The sequence below is a fragment of the Nestor notabilis genome, unplaced genomic scaffold, assembly GCF_000696875.1.
Source record: "Nestor notabilis isolate BGI_N333 unplaced genomic scaffold, ASM69687v1 scaffold23256, whole genome shotgun sequence".
Classification (NCBI taxonomy): domain Eukaryota; kingdom Metazoa; phylum Chordata; class Aves; order Psittaciformes; family Psittacidae; genus Nestor; species Nestor notabilis.
In genome coordinates, this window is record NW_009932800.1 from 2009 (window position 1) to 12589 (window position 10581).

Below are 10581 nucleotides of genomic sequence, written 5' to 3' on the forward strand. Positions count from 1 at the left end.
CTTCCCAAAACCAGCCGGCGCCGGGATTCCTACGCAAGTCAGTGCTCAGGTCGCTGACAGCGCTGCTGCTGTGGCGGGATTCTCAATGTGGTGTGTTTCAAGCCTCACTCACACTCATCCTCTCATTCCCAAACATTCAGCATCCGTGCACACTCCTCACTTCTGTGGTTGGTTTTATTTTTGTTGGTTTTGTTTTGCTTTTTCCTCAAAAGATTGGAGATTTCCAGTGGGGGCCTCAGGTGTCATCCCAATGGTAACAGATCTGCAAGCAAAAAGGGTTCATCAACAAGTACCCCCAGCCCCGCGGGCAGGAGGTGAAGCTACCAGTAAGTGGGGGAAAAAAGAGACTTTGCAGAAGCAAGAGAGAAATGAACGGGACACTCTGGAACTTCCCAAGGTGGGGTGACAAAGCTGTGACAGATTTATTCTCCTAAATGCAGACACACCATCCTACCCCTCTCTACAATCTGCTCCTTTGTGGTGCTTCATCAGAATCACAGCCTCAGAGTAGCTCAAGCTGGAAGAGACCCTTAAGGATCATTGAACCACAGAATGATTTGGGTTGGAAAGGACCTTGAGATCATGCGGTTCCAACCCCCTGCCACGGGCAGGGACACCTTCCACTAGAGCAGGTTGCTCCAAGCTCCTGTGTCCAACCTGGCCTTGAACACTGCCAGGGATGGGGCAGCCACAGCTTCTCTGGGCACCCTGTGCCAGCACCTCAGCACCCTCACAGGGAAGAGCTTCTTTACATCCAACCTAAATCTCCCCTGTTTAAGGGAGTTAGTTCATCGAGTCCAATTTCCTGCTCCTCGCAGGACTACCTAAAACTAAACCATAAAGACTCTTAGTGTTATCCAGATGCTCCTTGAACTCCAAGTAGAACTGAGGAGTCAACAAGGCTCCAGACTGCCCCTGACTAGCAAGGGCAACACATTTCACAACACAAGAAGCCCCCTGGTCTGCACCTGGCCCTGTGAAAGCCAAGCAGCTCACCGTGCTCCTCAGTCTGTACTTGTTCTGAGAGACAAAGACCACAGATGGGGCTTGTTTACAGAAAACTACCCAAGATACAACCTCCTAGAGAACAAGGCTTTGGTGAAGCCTCTCTTTCAGGCTCAGGAGTTTAGCCAATTTCACGATTATGCAACATGAAAAGGAGGTGGGTGTAAGCCCTTACCAAGCTTGATTCTTCAGTTTTCTCAGTTCTTTAGTCGCCCAGGTAGCAAGGGTTTTTGTTTTGTTCGTCTTGGATCTTCTTCCTTCAGTTAGCAGTTCATGTATCATGGGTCTAGATTCTACTAATTTCAGTACATCTTTCCCAAATGCTGTACACAAATCCCTGAAGAAGAAAAGAGAGGCTGTAAGGCTGAGTGCCACAAGCAGATGTTCCAGTACCACTGTGATCAGCTCTTGCTAGCAAAGAGAAATCTGACTCACAGCTCATGTCCTTTTTAAAATGCTGCATATGGTCACTAATTTCAGCAGGAAAGCTCAACAGTCTTCTGGAATTGTGACTAACTGGAGACATTCAATCTCCTTGTCCAAAGACCGATCTCTCTCGTGTTCCCTTCCCTAAATTCCATAGACAAGATTAAACCACCCTGAACTCCATTCCTCCGTACCCAGGCAAGTGAAGGTGGAGGGGGGTGGAGCTTGTTTTTAAACCCAGGACATCCTTGACAAATCCCAGATCTGGGATTTCTGTAACACACCCCCAGTGTTCATTCCTACCTACAGATTTTCACCCTGTCAGGTAAAGGAGCTCACCTGCAAAACCACTTCACACCTTGGGTGAAACATCCACCACACCAGAACTGACACTAAACACTTCAGACAGTCGTATAAACACAGCTTCAAACATGAAAGGCAGTTGTACAGAGGTTTCTGTCCATCTAATGAGTGTGCTGAAACGGGATTGGGATGCTTACCCGATCAGTCCAGCAGCACAGGCCACTACAACATCGGTGTGATCCTCATCTCCAGCAATGTGGTCAATGTAAGACAGAATAAATTCTACTCTGGGCTGCACCAGCATCACGTCCGCTGAAAGAAAAGAGCTTGATGAGAGCAGGGTGAAGCAGAAGTTGTGTTTTACAGTCTGCCCTTGAAGAGGGTTCCCAGGACAGCTCCAAACAGGCAGAACCTGACCCCAGAAACGCTGAGAGAGGGAGGGGAAACACTGCCAGAGGAAGAGGAAGTGTAGTGAAGGGCTCCAAATCCACTCCTGACTCATGGCAGCAGAGCATTCGCTCCCACACAAAGGGAATGAACAAGGATATGCCCTCGGATGCGACAACCACCGTGCAACAGCTCGTGCAAGCCCAGCTCTTCCCATCTCCCTTTCCCACCTCAGGCCCAGAACAACCACAGCAGGACAGAGTACTCACGATGCACATTTTCTTGGTCTCCCTTCAATCCCTGGATAATTCCAGTGTAAGCTTCCAGGCAGCCCTCCCTCAGCTCATTCAGGTAATCCACCATGTCATAGTCAGACTGGAAAGGCACGAGGAAAAGCAACACTCAGTGGGTGCACAGCCCTTCCTTGTGGTTTGCATGCACTGGAGAGGCACAGCACCACTGGCTCACCTTATCAACCTGTGCTTGAGAAGCCTGCTGGAGGGTGTTCAGTACAACATCTAGGTACTTCTTAAACTCTCCTCCAATGGCAAGGGCAATGTCACCAAACACCGAGAGAATCTCAGGCTTCACAGACCTATGAACATTTTCGTTCTGGAAGAGAGTTCAGTGCTGTTACATTCAGTTGCTTTTCTTTTTAAGGAGGGAGGAGCTAATAAATTAGGCCATTCCCTTGAAAATGTACATCCTTACCCCCAATAAATTTGGATTCCATTCAAATAGTAAGCCAGATAGTTGTCAAACACGAGATCTTCAGAGCATGCCTAACACTTCTGCTTCTCCCACCTCCCACTTTCTTCTCAGTGTGCAAGCCAACTGTTACTAACTGGCTAATGAGAAGGTAAACACTCACCCCCAAGTTCTCCAGGAGCAGCTGCATAACCTCATCACAAAAAGGCAGGATGTTGGATTGCAGGGCTCTGCATAAGTCACCAACCAGGCCCACTGCAGCCAGACAAACCTGCAAATAGAACAGCAAGTGAGACACCCACCCAGTGAGTCAGTCTTCCACATTCTATCCTTATAGCTTCAGCTTATTAAAGCCCCAAGTGGTGAGAGTCTGCAGCCATCAAACGACCCTCTTAGAGCAGATGAGGCCCTTCCTTAACCAGTTATATCACCAGGCTGCAAAGAGCTCAACTTGCTTCACCAAGGGGGAGGGAAAACAGGTACTTGGTGTGAACAAACACTACCAAATTCAGCAGCTGGTCTAAACATCCACCCCGCAGGGAGCACCATGACTTGACCTTCTAATGGAACCACACAGCCAGCAGCAACCTCTTTGCTCATCAAGGCCAACTACTAAGTGAAAACACAGGTGTCGAGTCAATGAAGGCCTTCTGCTGAATTAAACATGAGTCTAAATCTGTGCATACAGCCAGTAATTAGAGAGAAGTCTGTGGGGCTCCAATTCTGGTTTCAGCCCCAGAAGCTGTGGTTCTTTTATGGATGAACACTCGCTGCAATCAGCATCCATGAGCAGATGAGAACTTAAGAGATTGTGAACATGGGGCTGCCTGGTTTGACCTCTACCTGGTACTCAGCATAGTTCTTCAGTCCAATGCCAAGGAACGGTTTGAAGGCATCCATGTACTTCAGAAACTCTCCACCTAAGACTGAGCATGGAAAACAGTCTGGTTAGAAATAAAAAACCCAATTTAAGACATATTTGCTGGACTTGAACCACACAGCAACCCACCATTGTATTCCACCCAGCCCCAGTACCTGTAGGTTCCACAGAAGCCCAACCAACCAGTTCTCCACGAGACACAGATCATAGAATCAAACTAGGTTGGAGACCTTTAAGATCATTGAGTCCAACTGTTACCCCAGGTAACACCACTAAAACGTGTCACTAAGGGCCTTGTCTCCATGTTTTTTGGAACACTTCCACATCACACACAAACCAAGCATTAGTGGAATGTGTCCATCTGGACTAAACAGGTTTGGAAGTGCTCAGTTCCTTGCAGGCCTCTGAAGACAACCACCTCCCATGCTCAGGAAGGATGTCGAGATACACCTTTTCCCATCACTTTATCACCATAACAGCTTCAACATCTTCCTTCTGGAAAAAGCTGCCTGGCCTCTTCAGTCCAAGCAGGGCACTCTTCAGTGTGCTCATATTTAACTGGAATTGGAAGTAAAATATTCCTGCTCCTCTCTGCAGCCTCCTACCCTTCTCCAAGTCACTTGCAGTTCTAAGACCACACATGCAGACTTCTCCATCCAAAAGTGAAAAGGTCTCAAGAGGAACACACTTCCATTTCTGTGTGCAATGATCCCACTCAGCCTTCTCATTCACTTCCCAGCTTCCTCAGGCAATCAAGAGCAGTCAGAGGGGCCCCGATGAAGACCTGCTCTCCAAACCCACTGGTGTTGAAATGGGCTTCTCCAAAAAGCCAAAACTAGCTCTGCTGCACTTCAAAAGGTGCTCCCAGAGGAACCAGGGATGTACTTCCACTAGAAAGAGGTCCTGTCACCTGCTAGCCAGGATAATAGCCTCAGGGAAAGTTGACTCAAATGAGCCTCTCTACAGACTGGTCTCCCTGAAGGCTGTTTCCAACCCATGCCTGGCTGTTATTAGAGAGAAGGCAGCAGTGTCAGGCAATGAGGCTACATAGAGACTTCCAACAGCACCTCAACTTTCCCACTCCTTTGACAGCAGAGTGTGTTCCTAGAGCTCTGGGTGATGCCACATCCACCACCCTCTAACACCAAGCCACGAAGCTCAAACACCACAACCCAATTTTCCTTCCCCCATTGGGACCCACTCTAAGGCTGATCTTTGCCCAAGTGATTTCTTTGAAACAAGAACAGTGACTGTAAATCCACCCCTGACAAAACTCCACAAACCCACCATGAGTCACAGGCAGTGGCAAGTATGAATCATGAAGATAAATGCGTCCTGCAGCAGCTCAGGGACCAGGTTGTGCTCCACACTCTGTGTAGTAGCACTCGAGGGGTTTTTCTTCTGGCAGAATTTGCATTTTAACTATGTTAACTGAAAACAAACCACTCATTCATGAAACAGTCCATCACAACCAGCCCCTCTCAGCCTCACAGAGCGATGCGGTGAGATACGTGGTCAAAACCATACCCCAAGCAAAACCAGGAGCCCCTCCTGTTTTTTGCCATCCAGACAAAAAGAGAGGGAAGCAAATCAGTTCTGACTCAGCTTTACCTCTCCCTGAACACAGCTTCGCTCTGCAGCACAACACTGACCTTCCACCAGGGTGCTGACTGCCATCAAGGCATCCTCCTGCACGCCCCCCGAGCCCGCTGTGCTCTGGAACATTCTGAGCAGAGATGCCATCACCACGTCGGAGATCTGCAAAGCATCCTGGTGCTGGACCTTCCGGAGGACGTTCTGGGTGGGCAAGGAGAAAGAGGTTGTAATTGCTTCCAGCTCTGTGAGGCTGGATTGTGCCTTTCCATCCCCTGCGCTCGGCTCTGAACACTCGTGACCACATTTGGGCTGCTAAAAACGAAGCTGCTGTTTGAACTCTGCTGCTGCAAAAATATGCTTTGTCAGTGCAAGTGCAAAGTCCCATTCATTTTAGCTGCATTCAATTTTCCAGCTACAGAACAAGCTGAATTTACCCTTCCTGCTGCATAGGCTATTCTCCAGGCTTTCCATTTGGAAGCTGGCATTAAATGTGACCAACCTGTACTTGGCCCTATCAAAAAAAGCCCTTTTCCATCACAGCAACGTGATGACAATCGCTTGCTGCCAAGCATGGGTTGTACCCATGGACATGAGCCTGTCCTTACTGCTAACTGCAGATAAACCTCTCTTAGCCAGGGAATAAATTAACATACAACCACTGCAAAATACGCTTATAGGAATGGGTTTAGCAGTGAGGTGTTTGCAAAGCAAAACTGATACCTGATGAGAGCAAGCAGAAAGGCCAAGGAAACACCTCAGGTAAATACCTGAGCTGAACCTAAGCTCTGCCCATTCCTTTCAGCGCATGAACTTAGAGAACACAACCTTGATGTATCCTGATTTAAAAGAAATTTGCATGTCCTATGTAAATAGAGTCTCTTTGCTGAGTTTTACTTTGGTCTCAAAGTATCTGCAGCAACTACTGTAAATACTTGAGGTTCAGATTTTGTGATAAAGAAGAAACACACGTGTACAAGTTAAAAGGAGAAGTTTAATCCTGCCTGTCCTACACGTCCCACAGGCAAACAAAGCTGTCCTGAAAGAGATCACAGCGTGCCACAAAGAGATATTCTGGATGCTGAAGGCTCCCCATTAAACAGATTATTCCCATTTACCCATTATTTGGGAAATTACCCTAAAAATTGGAGAATGAAAGAGGCCGCTGATGGGCTTTTGAATGAGCAGGATGAAGCCAAGGATTTCTCAAAACAACCTGGAGGCAAGACCCAGGAAACCTCCTAACCTTGCTTAAGAGAAGGGGAAACTAATGGGATAGAAACAGGCTGTTACCTGGGGGTGAGGAAAAGGCTCACAAGAACAAAGAGCACAGCACAGGTAACACCACCCAGCAAAGGGCTAAATCTGAGCACAGAGAGACACTCTGCTCTGCTTTTATTTCAGGTTACACAGCACTTTAACACCCTCTTTCTTCCCTGAGCTGCCCAGAGCCAAGTTGATGCTGAGTCTACATCTAATAGAGAGTTTTAAAGCAGCACCTTGTAACTGTTAGTAATCTAGGCATGACAGCCCAGGAACAGGACAGCACGAACAGGAAAGCTTCAGTAGCAAACAGCACCTATTGCAGGATGGTCTGATGAATCTCCTCAGCAGTTTTGGGGGAAAAAAAGTGGCTGTTTAGGTTGGAAAAGACCTTTAAGATCATTGAGTCCAACTGTAATGAAAACAGGCAACTTAAGAGGTTGATTTTCCACAAATACAACTTAGCAGAGGAAAAAATTAAGGAATTTGCATATAGATGATTCATTTATATTCACCCACAAAGTTTCAAAGTGCTTTTGGGATTAAAAAGGAAACAGCTACAGAGCAGAGTTTGGAAAAAGCTTCTGAAGCAAACGAGAGATTTAACTCCCTTTGCAATCAGTAGGAAGAGACTAGAAAAATCACTGAGCAACCTGGATAAAAGCAACTCCAGGACAAAGCAAGAAATGAAACGTGGATGCACCAAGACCACTTTGTAGGAGTAAGCAAGGAACTGGAATGTGCTTGTACTCAGTCACACGGGCTGTTCATTACCAGATGTTTAATTTCAAGGACACTCAGTGCATTTTAATTAGTGCCATTTTAAATAAGAACACCAACCACAAGAGGCAGATGAGCGAATTAAAGCCATTATGGAGGATTTTTGTCTCTGCCAAAGCGATTGTTCAGCCTGTAGCCAACATAAATGCCAATCTGAAAGTATATACAACCCTTAACGTGCTGCATACAGTGTTCTTTATTCATATTGCCCTATATTTTGTAAGCTGTACTCTACTGGAGCCTTCTGAACCTTGTATCACCCCACGCACGTCAGCTGGGACACAAGATCCCATTTCCTCATTCAGATCTCTCCAACAGGCCCACGTCTGCATCCTCTGGTGTACAGAAGCATCTCTTAAAATCATCACTTTCCCATCACCACGAACACAGGAGACAGGGACTTACTTGGAGAGTAGCACAAAGAAGAGACTGGAGATCATTGAACTGGATTCTGTCGGAAGTGCTCTGGATATGAGACTGCAAAAGAACAAAACCCCACGTGTGAAAAGCCTGTGCCACAGTCCACACAAACCTGGTGGCTTCTGAGTTCCAGAGATTCAGTGTGCTCCTTCAAATTTAAGGCAAGAGGTACTGTTCAGCAGCTTAATGTATCTACCCACCTCTAACAAAATAAAACCACATTATACCATAACATATGCACTCAGCAACAAAACTCATTTTCCTACCCCAGACAAGCCACAGCACAACAGCAACAAACCCACCTCCATCTGTAGCACTTGCTGAAGTCGTTCCATGATGACCAGAGTTGTCTTTTGGACAGCAGGGTAACAGTCCTTGGCACTGTTTTTCACTATTTCCATCAGAGATTCATATGCAGAACTCCTCAAGTTATTCTGGTGTCCATCAGGCCTGTAACAGAAGGGATGTATTTGCAGCTCCCAGTGCTCAGGCTTGCTTAGAAACAAGACTCTTTTTTTTAGTATAGCAGCTAAATTTTGGTGTTGTGACAAGCAGAAGTACTTGCATTCCTGTATTCCAAGACTTCAAAGTAACTGAAATTTGTGAAACCACTTTTGGAACGACTTTTCATTTGCTATTAATAATGATTTCCAATATTTTCAGTCACTGGCAGCAAGTACAGGAACAGAAAAAGCCTCAAACCCACATCTCCCCGTGTGCTCTTCCTCTGTCTGGAAGAGATGGTCTCCAGAGGTGAGCAACATATATTATTCCCTCAGCCATCCCTCCCAGACCTCGGTGAGGGTGTTAAATTTGACATAAGGACAGCTGAGATCTATGCTAAGATGACTGATGAGCTTCAGAGCCTTGAGCTCTGAGAAGCACAGCTTCTGGTTGGATATAAATTAGAAAGGAAGAGTTTAGACTTTGAACTGTTCAAGCAGAGACACCATTTAAGGAGTCCTGCAGCAAAAGGCTTCAACCAACGACTGAACTGATCTAAGGATTGAACTCTGAGCTGTCAAGATATATTTGACCTTCAAGGCAGAACGACTTCAGCCTTACCCTTATTCTTGCATCTGCAGAACTCAGAGCAATATTTTGCCTCATCTATTTATATTGCAGCTTAGTTGGGAAAAGGGCAGTATCCAGCTTAACTAGGTCCTCATCTCTTCTGGGAGTACCTGGTGCTAATGTAAATGGAGGTAACACCACAGCAACAGCCAGGCTATAAAACAACCCCAGGAAAGTGAGCTGCACAATACACACATTTCTAGTGACATCTTGCTGCACTCCTGATTATTTAGTGGCCTTGGAGCCAACCTTGATGAGTTTTAGGACTACTGAAACTGTGTGTGGGGTCTTCAAAGTAAACCATGGAATGGGTGCTCCTGGAGGAAACCCCACGTTTACTGAAAGCAGCTATGACAAAATACTGTGAAATTATTCTGCGTGAACAGCTTTCTTCCAGGGATTAGCATTCTGTATTCCATGGGATACAAAAAAAGCCCCGCTCCCATAAAACACCGTTCAGATCTAAGCTGCAAGAGGACCAGCAGCCTGAAGGAATGAAAGGAAGCATCTTTGCAGAGCTCAAGTCAGTGATTTAATGTTACCTATCTGCAGTCTCCAGAAGCTTCTGAACTATTAGCTCAAATGAAGTGGATAAGCAGTAGGTTGCTGGTTCTTCCTGATCATCAGCTACATCTGCAGCTTCATACGCAGCTTCAGCAAGACTAGAGAAGGCCTGAAACACAGAACAACCATTGCTGTTACTCAATGGAGTTTACCCTCACAAGCCCAGCAACAGATCCCAACAGCTTTCATTGTAACCAGACCACCCCAAAGACATGCAGGATGAATGACTCCCTCCAGGAGCAGTTCATTGCTGAGTGCACTGACCTTTGGTCCAACAGTGGTGAAAACTTCACACTCAGAACATTAACTTGCAGGGTGGTCAAGCGAACCCCTGCACAGCCATCACTGGTCTCAACAACCAGTAGCTGTCAAGAGATTTCCAACTGCAGAGCAATTGCAACTGCTCTGAGAGGTGGATTAGAAGAGTTGAAAGCCTCCTGATCTTCACTTCAGTCTAAAAACACCCAGTCACCATCATCTTCAGAAGACAAAAGCCACAACTACATGGGCTTTTGCCAGGATCAACAGATTAGAGCAAAGCTTCCACACTTGCCTAGAAGTCTGGAAACCTCTGTAATACTAACAGACCAACTTCTGTCACCTCTAAACCTTGTTTTGACATGCTAATGCTCATCTCGAGCTCAGTTCTTATTGAGCAGTAAGGGAACACACCCTCCTTACAGTGAAAGATCAGATACGCTGTTTGGTAGGAGACGTGCATCAAGATGATGCTACAACTCAAGTCAGCAAACCAACCCAAGGGACTGCAGCTCTAAGTCAACAAGGATCTCATGCTCCTCAATTTAGGTCTGGAACCACTGCAGAAGCAGGCTGGGGTCATTAAGGCATCATGTCTCTCCCTTAATGTTAAGGCAGCAATCCAGCTGTCCCCAAGAAAAAAATCTAAATCCCAGCATACCTTTTCTAAACAGCTATCACAGTTTTTACCAGGGAAAGCTTCCACACTGTTCTACACTCAGAGAATATTAGCATTTCTCCCTTTAAAATCCATTTCTTCCTTTCTTCTTTCCTACCAGAGCCCCAAAACAGACTTGAGATAACTTACTGTTAACCACAGTTGTGTGCTAGATGACCAAGCCATGAGTCACCTCTGAAATCCATTTAAGTCTGAGTATATACACATTTGGGGGTGTGTATATGTATATATATATATATAT

General features: G+C 46.1%; 1 protein-coding gene across 1 annotated transcript; it reads right to left on the reverse strand.

The window, feature by feature from the left end:
• Positions 1-207: 207 nt before the first annotated feature.
• LOC104407329 (importin subunit beta-1-like) lies at positions 208-9440 on the reverse strand. Its single transcript, XM_010016582.1, has 11 exons — positions 9382-9440; positions 8068-8215; positions 7751-7822; positions 5362-5506; positions 3673-3755; positions 2993-3100; positions 2590-2733; positions 2391-2496; positions 1932-2046; positions 1181-1342; positions 208-262 (listed from the first exon to the last, which is right to left on the reverse strand). Coding segments are annotated over exons 2-11 (1035 nt in total). The 5' UTR covers positions 8167-8215; positions 9382-9440; the 3' UTR covers positions 208-261.
• Positions 9441-10581: the final 1141 nt, after the last annotated feature.